This window comes from Orycteropus afer, unplaced genomic scaffold (assembly GCF_000298275.1).
Source record: "Orycteropus afer afer isolate SDZICR_OR568_19922 unplaced genomic scaffold, OryAfe1.0 scaffold00094, whole genome shotgun sequence".
Lineage (NCBI taxonomy): Eukaryota > Metazoa > Chordata > Mammalia > Tubulidentata > Orycteropodidae > Orycteropus > Orycteropus afer.
The window spans coordinates 9,423,273-9,440,028 of NW_006921681.1; the positions used below are offsets into that span (position 1 = coordinate 9,423,273).

The 16,756-nt window shown below is 47.7% G+C and overlaps 1 protein-coding gene across 1 annotated transcript in view; it reads left to right on the plus strand.

Annotated features, from left to right (window-relative positions):
• The first annotated feature begins 4,979 nt into the window (after positions 1-4,979).
• Positions 4,980-16,756, plus strand: part of TNFRSF1B (TNF receptor superfamily member 1B) — a 50,525-nt gene continuing 38,748 nt past the window's right edge. The window contains exons 1-2 of the mRNA XM_042781189.1: positions 4,980-5,061; positions 16,543-16,751. Of these exons, the coding sequence (XP_042637123.1) occupies positions 4,980-5,061; positions 16,543-16,751 (291 nt within the window). The remainder of the gene's footprint in view (positions 5,062-16,542; positions 16,752-16,756) is intronic.

Sequence of the window (16,756 nt, forward strand, 5' to 3'; positions counted from 1 at the left end):
ACCAGGTGCATCTCGTTGGGTTTTAAACACCAGAGGCTCAGCCTCAAAACTCACGTCTACATGTCACCACAGTAGGACAAACTGACAGACAAGTTTGTCCTGCTGTTGGAGACCTCTCGTATCCCCCCCACCTGGGTCCCTGTGGCTGACTGTTCCTCTGTTCCTCTGTCTGGCTTCCTGTCTTTTAATCCCCTTTCTCCTGCTCTTCTGGCCTGCTTCTTTGGGCGTCCCTGATATCACTGATAGTTGGTGCAAGACCGATGACTTATTCATTGCAAATACCTTTTTTCAACAACATAAATGGCAACTATACATGTGCACTTCACCATATGGAATACACAAGAATCAGATTGACTACATTTGTGGCAAGAGGCGGTGGAAAAGCTCAATATCTTCAGCTAAAACAAGGCCAGGAGCTGATTGTGGAACAGACCATCAGCTGCTCATATCTAAGTTCAAGTTGAAGCTGAAGGCAACTAAAACAAGTTCTCAAGACCTAAAATATGATCTTGATTATATCCCTCCTGAATTTAGAGACCATCTAAAGAATAGATTTGATGCATTGAACATCAGTGACCAAAAACCAGAAGAATTGTGAGGTGACATCAAGAATATCATCCATGAAGAAAGCAAAAGGTCATTAAAAAGACAGCAAAGGAAGAAAAGACCAAAATGGATGTCAGAAGAGACTCTGAAACTTTCCCTTGAACGAAGAGTATCTGAAGTAAATGGAAAATATGACAAGCTAAAAGAGCTGAACAGAAGATTTCAAAGAGCAGCTTGAGGAGACAAAGTCAATTATTATAATGAAATGTATAAAGACTTGGAGTTAGAAAGCTAAAAGGGAAGAATAGGCTTGTCATTTCTCAAGCTGAGAAGATTGAAGAAAACTTCAAGACTTGCATTGCAATATTGAAAGATCCTATGGGCAAAATTTTGAATGATGCAGGAAACATCAAAAGAAGATGTAAAGAATACACAGAGTCACTGTACCAAAAAGAACTGGTCGATGCTCATCCATTTCAGGAGGTGGCATATGATCAAGAACCAATGGTATTGAAGGAAGAAGTCAAAGATGTGCTGAAGGAATTGGTGAAGAACAAGGCCCAGGAATTGACAAAGTACCCATTGAGATGTTTCAACAAATGGATTCTGTGCTGGGGGCACTCACTCATCTATGCTAAGAAATTTGGAAGCCAGCTACCTGGCCAACTGACTGGAAGAGATCCATATTTGTACCCATTGCAAAGAAAGGTGATCCAACAGAATGTGGAAATAATTGAACAATATCATTAATATAACATACAAGTAAAATCTTGCTGAAGATAATTCAAAAATGGTTACAGCAGTATATTGATAGAGAGCTTGCAGAGATACAAACTGGATTCCGAAGAGGACATGGACAGAGGATTGTCATTGCAGATGTTATTGATGGCTCAAAGCAAAGAATACCAGAAAGATGTTTACTTGTGTTTTATTGACTATTCAAAAGCATTCGATTGTGTGGATCATAACAAGTTATGATAAAATTGAGAAGAATGGGAATTCCAGAACACTTAATTGTGCTCATGAGGAACCTATACATAGACAAGGAGGCTGTTGCTCAAACAGAACAAGGGTATACTGCATAGTTTAAAATCAAGAAAGGAGTGCGTCAGTGTTGTATCCTTTCTCCATACTTATTAATCTGTATGGTGAGCAAATAATCTGAGAAGCTGGACTATATGAAGAAGAATGTGGCATCAGGATTGGAGGAAGGCTCATTAACAATCTCAGATATGCAGATGACACAACCTTGCTTGCTGAAAGTGAATATGACTTGAAGCACTTACTGATGAAGATTAAAGACACCAGTCTGCAGTATGGATTACATCTCAACATAAATAAAATGAAAATCCTCACAACTGGACCAATAAGCCATCAACTGGATCAATAAGCATCATGTCAATGGAGAAAAGATTGAAATTGTCAAAGATTTCACATTACTTGATTCTACAATCAACACCAATGGAAGCAGCAGTAAATACATCAGGTGACGTATTGCACTGGGCAAATCTGCTGCAAAAGACCTCTTTAAAGAGTTAAAGAATAAAGATGTCAGTTTGAGGATTAAAGTGTGCCTGACCCAAGCCATAGTATTTTCAGTTGCCTCATGTGCATATGAAAGCTGGACAATGAAAAAGGAAGACCATGGAAGAATTGATGCCTTTGAATTATGGTGTTGGCATGTTGTTGTTGGTGGTGGTGTTCGGTGCTGTCATGTTGGCTCTGACTCATAGCGACCTTATGTACAATGAACAAAACATGTACCTTATCCTGTCCTGCGCCATCCTCACAATCCTTTCTATACCCGAGCCCATTGTTGCAGCCACTGTGTCCATCCATTTAATTGAGGGTCTTCCCCTTTTTCCCTGACCCTCTACTTTACCAAGCATGCTATCCTTCTCCAGGGAATGGTCACTTCTTTTGTTGGCATAGAATATTGAAAATACCATGGGCTGCCAGAGAACGAACAAGTCTGTCTTAGAAGAAGTACAGCCAAATGTTTCACAGAAGTGAGGATGGCCAGACTTCGTCTCACATACTTCGGTCATGTTGTCAGAAGTGACCAGTCCCTGGAGAAGGATGTCATGCTTGGTAAAGTAGATGGTCAGCAAAAAAGGGGAAGACCCTCAGTGAGATGGACTGACACAGTGGCTGTGACAATGAAGTCAAGAATAGCAAGGATCGTGAGGAAGGCATTGAACCAGGCATGTTTCATTCTGTTGTATATAGAGTCTCTATAAGTCAGAGCCAACTCAACTGCACCAAACAACAGCAACATAGGGAAGACTGGTTTAGTCTGTGGAGAAAAATGGCATGGTTGGGTCTCTCTTACACATTCTGCAACATACATAATCCATATATATTAAAGACCTAGATGTGAGATGTAAAATTATAAAGTTAATGAAGGAAAATATCTTTGTACTGCAAAAAGGCATGGAGGCACCATCTCTGACCTCCTCTAACTTCATAAAGGGGAGAGAGAATCACCATCACAATCACAATCAGCCCATGGCTGATTCCTGTGAGGCAAAAGTCAGACATGCTGCTACCCTCTAACATTTTTACCAATTCTGACATCACCCATCCCTCCCATGGCATTGTTCGGTGCTGTCATGTTGGCTCTGACTCATAGTGACCTTATGTACAATGGGTTTGATAAATTGTTGCAATGGCCACATAGAACTCACGGACAGTACTTATGATTATGGGGTTTATTGGATAAATAACAGGTTCAGGAGCTTTCAGGAAACAATTCTTTGATCAGGACAGCCTCCCCTCCTGCAATGCACACCTCTCTTTGGCTCTTGGCCTCTCTGCCTGGCCTCTGCCCTGCTCAGGCAAGTGTGACAAAGGTCTTTCAGCTCTGCTGATAGGAGTACCCTACTCCAACAGCTAGCCTCCTACCCAAAGGCACTCAGCTTTCTCTCTCCGTGGGCCAGCAAGCCCACCGCTCTGTCTTGTGCTGGTCTTCAGTTCTGCTGCCTCTGCTGCTGCCATCTTTCTCAGTGCACGGATCTCGGGTCCAAGGACACAGTCTACTCCTGGTTCTTCTGTGTTGATGGCAGTGAGATCCCCCTTTCTGCCTCTGGGAAGGCTCATTTTAAGCCTAGCTGGATGGCAAAAGTGACTAATCCTCACATTAGGGTTCCATACACCTTATTTACACAGCCCCACCCCCACAAGGGAGCCATGTACCTTATTGACATTATTAACAAGCTACCCAATCCCCTTGGTGGGCCACAAACACCTTACCTTTGCATAGTTCCACCTAGTCATCTGGTGGGAGTCACAAAGACCACGGCTAGAAGGGCCATACCAAGTAATTCACTATCCCACAGTGACCCACAGGTAGGAAAGGACCTTTTAACTATGATCCAAACGGAATAAAAAAAGAGTTGATTATGTTAAGATTAAGGACTTTAAAAAAAAACAAACCATAAACAAGGATAATAACAGATGACAGAATGGGAGAGTTATTTGCAATGTCTGAAAATTTTACAGAGTGAACATCTAGAATATACAAAGAATTAGTGCAAAGCTACAAGAAGACAGGAAACATGATAGAAATTTGGCCAAGGACTAGGCAGCTTACTCTAGAAGGGGAAACCCAGTGACTAACAAGTGATGAAGAGGTGCTCAAACTCACGAATATTCAGAGAAATGCAAATGAAACAACAGTGAGTTCCACTTTACGCCCAGAAATTGGCCAAAGTCAGGAAGTTGGTGAATAGTAACTTTTGGGGAGATTGTGTAGAAATGTAGAAATGGGAACCCTGGAACCCTCTGCCACTGCTGTGGCTGGTATGGTCCTCGTGGAGAAATTTCTGCAGGGTTTAGTGAAATAGGTACACAAACACTGAGATCTAGCACGCCCACTCCTGCGATGTTCAAACACCTGTAGGCATCACCACCGTGTGTTTTACAAGGACACCTTAGTTGAGGGGGTGGCTGTCCACAGTGGGAGGCGAATGGCATAAAAGGAAGGATTGGGGGGGGGGGAAATAAAGCAAGCAAGGAGCCTTGTACGGCAAGAACCGAGGGGTGTGATTCACTCAACCCTCTGTCCAAAAACAAGTGAGCGAGAGATAGAAGCTATGCAAAAAAGATTCCATTCTCACCAGCCACAAAATTAGAAAATTATAAAAAAGGAAGGGGTACTGACTTGTATCTACAGAAATTGTTGAGATGGCATGTGTTTTGTTACGGAGATTTTCACCACACAAAATAAAGGTGGGGGGAGGGTTGTTGGAGAAGGACTCCTTGAGAGGAGATCAGTTCCTGCTCAGGACAGAGTGGCCCGGTTTTTAAGAGGGTGGAGCACTCAGAGGGGACTCAGGGCAGGCTGGGAAACCGAGGCCAGGGCACAGAGTGTCTGCAGAGGGCCTGGCTGGAAGGCAGCCATTGCTTGTCTTTGAGTTTTTATCTAGAGAATCATGGTCTGGAGGCCGGGGGCCAGCTACTCCTTGGCTGTTCCAGGGCCTGAAGGAGAGACCAGTGTGGGCCGGGGAGGTGCAGGTGTGTGCCTGGGGCAGAGGTGAGCTCTACTTGGAAAGGTATTTGTTAAGAGCTTCTATTTAGTAAGAGGCAGAATGGCAGGCTGTACATTGGCGAGACTGAAAGGGGTAGAACTGAAAGCACTTTGAAAATATAAAGGACTGCAAGAGGAAACACTTTGACAAAATCAAATGTCATTGCAGATGTGGGCACACATGGAGCCTCACGAGCTGCTGGTGGGAGTGGAAGTGGGTACAGTCCCTTTGGGGAGGAATTTGAAAATGAAAATGTGCAAACCCCACCATCCGGCCGTTCTACTTTCTAGGTTTACGCCCTAGAGAGATGCTCAACCCAGTGCCTCAGGAGAAAGAATGTGCAGCACAGCATGTGGGATGCAGACAAGTGCAGACATCCAGTTGTATTGTTAGCTGTCGTTGAGTCAGCCCCCAACTCATGGCACCCCTGTGCACATCCACACAGAGTGCTACCTGGTCCCCAGCCATCCCCATGACCAGATGCGTATTGGACCATTGTGATCCATAGGGTTTCCACTGGCTGATTTTCAGAAGTAGATCACCAGACCTTTCTTCCTAGTCCACCTTCATCTGGAAGCTCCACTGAAACCTGTTCAGCTTCCTGGCAACATGAAGCTTCCACTGGCAGATGGGTGATGGCTGGGCATGAAGTACATTAGCTGGGAATTGAACCCAGTCTCCCACATGGAAAACGAGAATTCTACCACTGAACCACCAATGTGCCCATGCAGACACCCTAACACTGCATTCGTGAGAGACTGGGCAAACAATATGCGGATAGTCACAGGGCGAAACACCACACAACAGATAGGAAGAATAAGCCTGAGTTCATCAACATGGAAAGTTCTCAGAAACAGAGCTGAGAGGAAAAAGGCGAAGGCAGGCAGTGCACCTGTTTTTTACCATTATATGAATGGATGTGCTTGTGTGATGCCTGTGCATAAAATAATACTCTCCATTGTTTGTGGTACTGATATATGATGACAGAAAATGGACTAGAGAGAAATACAGCAAACTCAGGTGTCTCTAGGGAGAGAGAAGGGACTAGAACTGGGGCTGGAGGGTGAGTCGAAGAGGACTTCAGTTTTAATGATAAAAGAATTTGAAGCAAGAGGCTCATCCTCCAGCCTGCATTAGAAAATGTTCTATTTGATCCGTAGAGTTTTCATTGGCTAATTTTTGGAAGTATACTTCCAGACCTTTTTTCCTAGTCTTAGCCTGGAAGCTGCACTAAAACCTGTCCCCCATGGGTGACCCAGCTTGTGTTTGAAATACTGACGGCAAAGCTTTCAGCATCACACAACACACAAGTTACTACAGTACAACAAGCTGCCAGATGGGTGGTGGAGTAATAGGAGAGAGGTTGCTCATTGTTCCCCAACACCTATTCCCTCCTTCTTCAGAAATAGAATCCCCAGTTAGATGAGTACATGGCTACCTAGTATAGTAAATATCCCAGCCTGCCTTACAGCTGGATGTGGCCTGTAACCATGTTCTGGCCAAGAATATGTCAGTGAACGTTTCTGGGAGTTGTTCTCAAATATAGGGAGACTGTCCTCCTTTTTCTCAGCTGGCTGCAATACCAAAGGAATGGGTGAAGCTATACATGACAGTCATTCGGGGCCCTGTGGGGCAAGCCGTATGTTGAGGATAGCAGAGTAAAAAGACAGAAGGACCCTGGATTTCTGATGATTATGGAATCAGTATATCAGCCCTGATCTGCCTAATTTACTTGAGATTAATAAACATCTTGCTTGTTTAAAAAAAAAGAAGAAGAAGAATTTGAAGCAAAAACATTTCAACCCATGTTTACTGAGAACCTATAATTGTTTAAAAATATCTTGCTCAAGCATTGCAAGGATTGTGAGGTTGGTGCAGGACCAGGCAGTGCTTTGTGCTGTTGTACATAGGGCCGCTGTGAGTCAGAGCTGATTCCACGGCACCTGACAACGACAACAACATTTCTATCTGTGCTGGTCTCCAAGTGCTGCGGACCCAGAAGAAAGCAGAGAGCAAAACAATCATGGAAGAGAAAGATAACAACAAACAGAGAAATAATAAAACTGCTATGAAGAAAAGTAAAGCAGCTACTTGATTTAGGGGGTGTCAGGAAAGTGTCTCTGAGCAGAGACTAGACTAAAAGAGGCAGTGAGTGTACAGGTGTCTGGAGGAAGGGTGATCCAGCCGGAAGGAACTGCACGGGAAAAGGCCCTGAGGTGGGAACGTCCTTTGCATGTCCTTGGAAGCAAGATTGGGCAATCTATTTCTGTGGTGATATCGCCTGGAAACCCAAGGAGGGGTCACTATGAGTTGGATCCTAGTCCACAGCAGTGAGCTTGGTTTTTTGGAGAAACAGCCAGGAAGCCAGAGGGGTCAAGTGTAATGACAGGAAGTCAGAGAGGAACCAGGGCAGCCCTTGCTGTGAACACTGGCCAGTTCTGGGTAATGGGAATATGGGTGTTTCTTGTATTATGCTTTTTTTTTTTTTTTTTTTTAAATTTCTAATACCAAACCAAAAACCAAACTCACTGCCATCGAGTTGGATCCAACTCATAGCAATGCCTCCTTGGGTTTCCGAGGCAGTATCTCTATGGAAGTAGACCGACCGCCCAATCTTCCTTCCCAGCAGTGGATGGTGGGTTTGAACTGCCAGCCTTCTGGTTAGCAGTCAAGTGTCTTAGGTACTATATCACCAGAGCTCCTACTATGCCACCAGAGCTCCCTAAATTTCTAATAACATATCCAAAAAAGTATAAAGTTAAAAATACAGCAGCATGGCTTGCAGTAAGATGAAAGCGAGAACTTCCCATCTAGTAAAGGGCCTACACGGAGTCAAGGTCAAACTGTGAAATCCCCTATCAGGGTAGTCTTCTGCAGGCCAGACACACCCCCTGTGTACCGTTAAAAGCAGAGATTTGGAATCAAGCCCAGTTCTGCTCCATCTCCCACCTCCCCACATCTCATGAAAGGTATAGAATCCTTGAATATCAGGGCAAGAAGAACACTTGGTTCTAATTCAGAGATAGTGTTGGCAGCCAGGTGGTTCTGCTGTGGCTGCCCCTCTCTTCCAACCCAGGGAACACCTGGGTATTGGATCACATATCCTTTCTTGCTGAACCTGCACGCAGGCTGAACACAGGGCCCTCAGCAGCCATCACCAAGTAGCATTGGCATTTAGGATGAAGCTGGCTTGCCTTGCCTGACCTAAGCCAGTCTTGTCTTCAGATGAGGATGCCAAAACCCAGAGACGGGTAGACACTGGCCTAAGGTCATACAGGGAGAGGACTAGTCTCAGCTGGCCCCATTTGCTGGGTTTAGATAGTGAGGATCTTCTTCAGGAGGCTTGGGACAGATTTGAGGATTGGGTTCTGGAAAGAAAGAACCCAGAACATTGAGGTATTGGTGGAGTGGGGGGTAGGAGGAAGCCTGGAGGAGCTCTTGGTGCCCTTCCCCTAACTGCTTGGTAATCCTGTTTGAGGGCTGGAGGAGGGCAGAACCTCCAGGTCTTTCCCATCTTTGGAAGAAGCTGGGGATGAGAGCTGGTGAGCTCCTGGTCCAGCGGCCCCAGCCTCCAGCTCAGCCCAAGATGTGGCCCTAGGGGAGGTGGGAGGGCAGGAGGCAGGGAAAGATGAAGATGCAGGGCTGTGGCCGACACCAAATGTCACTTCCTGTTCTTGATTGTAGGGCATGAGTCATCAAGGGACTGGCCCAGCACATTCAGGACGCTGAGGTAAGCAGGGCAGTGGGGAACGAGCAGCTTGTTTGCAGCTGACACTCCTGTACAGTGTCTCTCTAACGGACTCCACCAGAGACTCCTGAGGACCCCTGAAAAAGCCAGAAAGCCAGTGGTCAGGCCCCTAACAGACATGGGCATGGGCTCCAGGAATCTGCTTGCTTAACAAGCCTTCCAGACGATTCTGGTGCTGGCCGAGGCTGAAGAGCCACTTCTCTAAAAGCCCACTAGAATGCCTGACTCACAGTTACAAAAAACTCAAAAAGCCCATTGCCATCGACTCGATTCTGACTCATGGCAACCTCACGTGCTACAGAGTAGAATTGCCCCTGAGGGTTTTCCCGGATATAATCTTTACTGACGCAGATTGCCAGGCCTTTGTTTTGCAGTGCCGCGCAGTGAGTTTGAATTGCCAACTTTTAGGTTAATAGTTGAGCACAAACTGTTTGTACCACCCAAGGTCCTTAATATGTGCCACCCAGACACAGAGCAGGTATTCAACGAATGTCGGTGGATGGATCTTCTGTCTTGCCCACGTTACCCACTGTGGCTGAACCTCTTCCACAGCTGCTTGCAGTCCCTCAGTCATCAGCTTGCTGGGGTGTGTGGAATGGGGTGGGGGGTACTCTGAGGGCTGTGGGCTGTGGTGGGAAGGAGGAAAGGCTCCTGGGAGCCCTGGGCCGAGAGTGCAGGTACTGTGGATGCAGTCCCTGAAGGGGAGCCAAAGGGGTCATGTCCCATCTCAGCGGGAAGCCTACTTGTTACCCATGAACAAGGAGCAAGGCAGATGGTTTCTGCACTGTGCCTTAGGCGAGAGGCTTAGGAAATGCAGGGCCTGAGAGTCTGAATTGGGTGGAGATGGCTTAGGAGAGATGGAACTGGACTGATTCCTGAGTCCCAACCCTGACACCTCCTTACTCATGCATTCATTCATTTGCTCACAAGTAACTTCAAGTCTTCATCGGCTCCTTCATACACTTAGTCCTGTTTTCAGGACTTTATTGACCCCCTCTGCATATCCTCTGGTCCAGTGCCTGAGGCACATCCTCTAAGATCCCTGAGGTCCCTGGGTGGTGCAGTTTGTGTTCAACTTCTTGTTGTTGTTATTTGCCATCGAGTTCAACCCGACTCATAGTGACCCCTCCTTGGGTTTCCGAGGCAGTATCACTACTGCCTTCTGAGGAGTGGCTGGTGGGTTTGAACCGCCAGCCTTCTGGTTAGCAGTCAAGTGCCTTAGGCACTGCACCACCAGAGCTCCTACTGCTAATCTAAATATTGGCGGTTCTAACCCACCCAGTGGCATCTCGGAAGAAAGGTGTGGTGATCTGCTTCTGTAAAGATTAAAAACCCTAAAACCCATTGTCATTGAGTCCATTCTGACTCATAGTGACTCTATAGGACAGAGTAGAACTACCCCCATAGGGTTTCTAAGGCTTTAAATCTTTATGGAAACAGATCACCACAACTTTCTCCCACGGAGTGGTTGGTGGCTTTGAACTACCGACCTTTCAGTTAGCAGGTGAGTGGTTAAATCACTGCACCACCAGGCTTTGTCCGTAAATATTACAGCCAAGAAAACCCTATGTAGCAGTTCTACTCTTTAACACACAGGGTTGCCATGCATTGAAATCAACTTGATGGCAATAGGTTGGGCTTTTTTTTTGTAAATCTTTTGGCCACTAGGGAAACCAAGGCGACCATGACTGAATCCTCTTGCCCTTGAAGACCACATAGTCCAGCAGTGTGAGTAGAGGTTCCTTGGCTATGGATACAGCCAAACTGTAACCCTTACTAGCTGATGGCATAGTGCCTAAGGCATTTGACTGCCAACCAGAAAGCTGATGGTTAAACCCACCAGTCACTCCTTGGAAGGAAGAATGGGCAATCTACTTCCAGAGAGATACTGCCTCGGAAACTCAAGGAGAAGTCACTATGAGTCAGAATCTACTCAAACCGACTGCAGTGAGTTTGGTTTTTGGAAGCTTGACCCTGTTGTGAGATAGTGTATGTGAGTTTTCTGGCCCAGAGGAGACCTCCAATAACTACTAGAATCTAACTGCTGAGAGGAGGGGGACATGTAAACAATGAACAATACGGAGGTGAGTGTTAGTGCTAAAAGATCTATAGAAGAACTGTGGCCCTGCTATTCGGCCTGGGTTGGTCGGGTGTGGTCAAGGGCCACAGAGGAGGGTTGGGCTGCAATTTAAAGGACAAGTTGGTGATCACCAAGCAAACAAGGAAGGAAAGACATCTGCAGTGCAATGAATTGCTTAATATAGTCCTTCTAGCCATAGTCCTCCATTTTGTGATATCATGTAAAGCCTAGTCTATACGCCTATTCAGGGTGGGATGTATATTAAGTCCCGCCTTGCTGGAGGGTGTGGCTCAAGTCATTACCCTTAGTTTCCTTCAGGTTACATGTATGAATGTTCTGGCAAAGTTCATTCTCTTGCTCTGGATCCTGCCTTTGGTTCGTCATCATCTCACCCCTGGACTTGAGACAGCAGCCAGTTGTATAACCTGCTGAGCTGGGTTCGCCAGACCCTGCAACCATATGAGTGAGGGGAATCTTCCAGACCGACATCTGACCCACGGGTTTGGGACTTGCCAGCCTCCCAGCCTCCACCACCGCATGAGCCATTTCCTTGGCAATTTGCGAGTTCTGTAAGATGTTTGGTGCTTTTTTTTTTTTTTTTTAAAGATAGGTGGGAGAGTACTGAGGGGAGGAGGAGGAGTTGATACTGGAGATGATGGAGTAGTACAACCATTTGGAAAAGTTGGACATTTGGGACATCTTTAACCTCCTCCTCATAGAGACTAGCCTTGTGAATAATTCTAAAATAAATTACTCAAGCAACATCCAGGTGGAGGAACTCACATGGACAAAGGCATGGAGCAGGGAGCTCAGGGTTACTCTGGGAGCTCAGGGTAGTTAGAATGTGGATCTGGGGGTTGGAGTACAGGAGGTCTTGCCTGGAAGGCAGCCTGGGCCAAGACGTGAAGGCTGCCAGCATCTGGCCAAGGAGGCTGAACTCAATTCTGAAGACTGTGGGGAGCCTGGGGTAGGGCAGGGTTTCTCCACCTCAGCACCATTGACTTATTGTGCATTCTAAGATGGTTAGCCCTCGGAAGGAAGATGGGGCAATCTACTTCCATAGTGATACTGCCTTGGAAACCCAAGCAGGGGTCGCTATGAGTCGGGTCCGACTCGACATCTCATAACAACAACAACAACAACAAGACATTTAGCAGCATTCTTGTCCTCTACCCACTAGATGCCAGTAGCACCCTCTACCAAGTTGTGAAAAACACAAATATCTGCAGACATTGGCAACTGTCCCCCCAGGGGGCCAAAACACCTCCTGGCTGAGAACCATTGGATTAGGGGATGACATGACTATGCTATTCTTTTAAGAGCTGGCACTGACCAGAGTGTGGATAGCATATTGGAGGACCAGCGCCTGAAGTCCAGAAGGCCACTTGGGATATCACTGGAGCATTGCAGGTAGGAGGTAGCCAAGGCTGGAGCCGGGGTAGGTGGGTGCTGTGGGGCCAGGTGACCCAGATTGTGGGACACCCCTGCTGCTTCTGAGTTTTAGCAGAGTCCCCAGTGGCAGTTATAATATGGTGGGTGCCAAGATCAATCCCTCATCCTGAAGAGAGAGTCCTGGGCCGCCTGTGCAGGCCACGCTAAAGGGTGGAAACTGGCCCAACCAGAATTTGTCATTGCCCATCTCCAAGACACTGAGGTTGGAGAGGCCAAGAGAAAGGATTTTTGAGAAGGAAGCTCAGGGGAGTGGAGGGGCGCTTCCCCTTATCTTGGGCCAAACAGGAGGGGCTACAAGGGACCACTGGGAGAGCTTCTGTACTCCCAGGACTTTAGGGACCATGAGACTAATGGAGGATTCCCATCTGCTTTGTTCACTGCTGAGTTCTCAGCACCAGGGTGTGGCTGGCACACAGTGGGTGCTTGATAAAGATTTGTGGCCTGAGTTATAGCCTGTGGCTAGAGGGACCTGAAGTAGCAGTGCTGGAGGGAGATGGGTGCACGGGGTGCAAGCTGTGTTGCTACAGGTGTAGGGCAAAGGGAGTACCACCATGGGCTCCCAAGAGGAAGCCAACTTGAAAGAGACTGTAACCAAAAGGGCTTCCTGTTGGGGGTGGTAGCCTCAGCAGGAGAAGCCACGAGGACTGTCATTAGATGGAGGAGCTGAAGGGGATGTGGTAAGCTGCGGGCAGCAGGAGGCTCAGGTATCGCAGGTGCCAAGAAGCCATGGACAGACGAAGCAGCAGGAAAGTCTCCAAGAAACTTGCAAAAGTGCTTCCAAAGAGCAAGATCCAGACACTGCCTCTCAAAACCCTCATAATAAGGTAGGTGACAACTGTAACTGCCATGGAATGCTGCTTCCCCTCTCTCCTGGGCCTGACCTGGAGGGGTCACACCTATCAGAGTCAAAAGAGATGACACCATGTCCTCTTCCAGGCAGGCTTCCATATCTGGGCCATCTGGCTAGAGAAGGGGAGAAGCTCCAGCTTGCCCCTTTGGATGAGAGATCGGAACTGTAATTACTTCCCAGGGGCAGGACTGAACTTTGTGATCTGAGCAAAACCAAGGATTGTTTGATGCCTAAGAGGATGGAAAAGCTCTAGGACCTGCCCAAGACTTCATGCAGAGTCTGGGAAAGGACAAGCACCTCAAGCAAGCTTCACAGGGACTATGGCTTTCTCCCTACACCCTGTGCCAGTTATCTGTCTGTTCTCCGCTCCACTTCCACCTCCCCCCACTCCCGCACTGCTCTTTATTAAGGTGGGCTGACACAAACTACATTTCCCAGGTTCCCTTGCCAAATAGGGCTTTTTTTTTTTTTTTTTTAAGTTTGGCCAATGGGAGGCACTGGTAGAAGATTGGAGGGCAGAAGGAAGGGAGAAGCCAAAGTGCTATGTCTTTTCATGGTTCCATATTCCTCCAGGTGCCCTGGTTCCTGGCTCTGTTTATAATACCTCCAGCGTGAGGCAGGACTTCAAACTGGTTCATTCTGGTTTGATCCGCAGCAGAGAATTTGCATTTCCACTCCAGATCTACTGAATCAGAATCTACATTTTAGCAAGATTCCCCATGTGATTCTTAGAGATGCCCAGGAGATTCTCATGTATACATAAGATCTGTTGAAATGATTCTCATTCAGTATATCTGGGGTGGAAATGCAAATTCTCACCAGGGGGTCCAACTGGAATGAACTGGTTCAAAGCCCTATTTAAGTACCAGCAGGTTCATCCAAAGGAACTCTGGTAGTGCGGTGCCTAAGGCATTTCATTGCTAACCAGAAGGTTGCAAATTCAAACCCACCAGCCACTCCATGGAAGGAAGACCGGGTAACCTACTTGAGTAAAGATTTACTTCCTCGGCAACCCAGTGAATCCAATGGGGCTCAGTATGAGTTGGAATTGACTCCATGGCAGTGGGTTTAGGTTCATCCATGGTGAACAAGTTTCAGCACAGCTTCTAGACTAAGACACACTAGGAAGAAAGATGTGGCCATTTACTTCTGAAAATCAGCCAATGAAAATCCTATGGATCACAACAGAATATTATCCAAAATTGTGCTGGAAGATAAGCCCCCTAGGATGGAAGGCACTTGAAATACACAGTGGCTACAACAGTAGACTTCAGCATATCAACAATCTTGAAGATGTAGCAGGATTGGGTAACATCCTTGAAGCCCAGCTTGTTCAGAGTGCACTGTTATGACATTTGGGAGTTGTGGTGGGAGGTGGGATCCCAGGAGGAGTCCCATGTTTGGGTGGTGATGGGGCCATTCACTGGGATGGGGAAGCTGGCACAGGGAACTGGTTGGAGGGGATGAGTCATTTGGACCAATTGGGTTTGAGGTGCCAGGGGAACATCTAGGGAGAACCATATTCCCCTGCTTATACCAGGGGACACTCCCACTCCTGACCGTTGGCTTGCTTTTCTGGAGCTGAGAAACCTTAAAATTGTTCCCAGGTGAGTCCAGGAGAAGTCTTCATACTTGTTTTGGCAGCTGATCTTCTCTCTGCAGACTTAGATTGTGGACTATGATAGTTACACCCTCAGCACAGCCCATGTCTCAGAAATATGTGGGAACCAGGTGATTTCCCAGCCTCCTGACTGAGAGGTGGGATTTTCCATCCTCTAAAAGGGTCACTTCCCAGTTTCTCACTTGGTGTCTGAAAGCACCGTCCTTGCTTTCTCCATCATGGAGACTCTGGTAGCCTAGAGCAGGGGCCTCTGCACCTCTTGGGGCTACTGGGATAGGGGGACGAGGAAATAGAGCAGCATCCCACTTCTGAAAATGCCCTGTGCTGCAGGCCAGAACTCCCCCATAAGTCTGGGCTGGGAGAATGTATTTTGGCTATGCAGGGTGGCCCTGGTATTGGGGTTGGCACTTGAAGGGAGGGGCAGGTGCATCTAAGGTGGGGTATAGCCATGATGTGAGTCCTAGGGAAGCCAATCCTGTGGCCCCATAGCTTCCTGCATGGTTCTCTTCCCCAGCATACCTGGGATATGTGGACAGAAACTCAAGAAGGTGGGCAGAGCAGAGTCTGGCTCGCTCTAAGATAGGCTCGATGAATGTTTAAGGATAAAAAAGCAAATGGATAGCAGTCATGATAGCTAGCATTTATATAGTACTTAAGTCACATGTATTTACACACACACACACACACACACACACACTTATGTATATCCAACTCAAAAGGACCCCTCCTTGGGTTTCCGAGGTGGTATCACTATGGAACTAGATTGCCCAACCTTCCTTCCGAGGAGCAGCTGGTGGGTTTGAACCTCCAGCCTTCTGGTTAGCAGTCAAGTGCCTTAGGCACTATATCACCAGAGCTCCTATATATTTTTTCTTTTTAATAACCTAAAGGTTTTTTGAACCTACTCAGTGGTACTGCAGAGGAAAGGCCTGGTTGGTTTGTTTTCTGCAAAGATTACAGCCAAGAAAATCCTATGGAGCAGTTGTACACTGTAACACATGGTGTAGCTATGAGTCAGAATTGACTTGAGGTCTGGTTGGTTTGTTTGAGCTATCCTTTAATCTTCAGAATAGCCCTATGAGGTTAATGCAGAGATTCAGACCCAGGTGGTCTGGGTCTAGAGGTAGAATGAGTGAATGGTCTAGAACCCCCTTGGTTCTCCCACAGTGTGTCAGCATCACGCGATGTTTTTCCAAATTCCATTCCTCAGGGAGGGGTAGGTGGCAGCAGGGCAGGTTAAGAGGCACAGCCTCAAAGCAGCCACAAACCTGGTGCGCCTGTCCGCAGTGCTGATCTCCCACTCCTTCTCCACCCAGCACTGGAAAGGATGACTCTAAGGATAGGGGGCTCTAGAAGGAGGTTGAGGGGCCACTGAGGACTGTGAGTAGTGTTGGGCATATCGACCAAGTGATGGGTTGGCAGGCTTAGGGCAGCCACAACTCTGCCCTAGTAGGTAAGAGTCGGGTTCAGGAGTCCAGTAGCCCGCTGTGGGTGGTGGTGGTGCTGGTGATGGGAAGGGAGAGGAGGAGCTGTGTCTGAGAGACCAGGGGTGGGGGTGGGGTGGCCCCGCCCAGGCCCGGCCCCGCCCAGGCCCGGCCCCGCCCGGTCCCTGCTCCCTAGACCTGCCACCGGCGCCTGCTTTCGCTTTCAGTCAGAGGCGCAAGAGCGCAGCGCGCGTAGTGTAAACCGAGGCAAAAGGGCGCTAAGGGCCAAAAGGCACCGCCGGACGCCGTCGCGCCGCCGGCAACGTGGCGCCCGCTGCCCTCTGGGCAGCACTGGCTGTCGGACTGCAGCTGTGGACTGCGGTACTCGCCCAGGTTGATGACTTGCATGGTCCCATGGAGGCGCTTGCCCCTCACGCTTACCCTGCCGTTGCGCAGCGCCGGGGTGCCAGGTCTGCGCCCTCCCGGGCCACCGTGTCAGAGGTGAG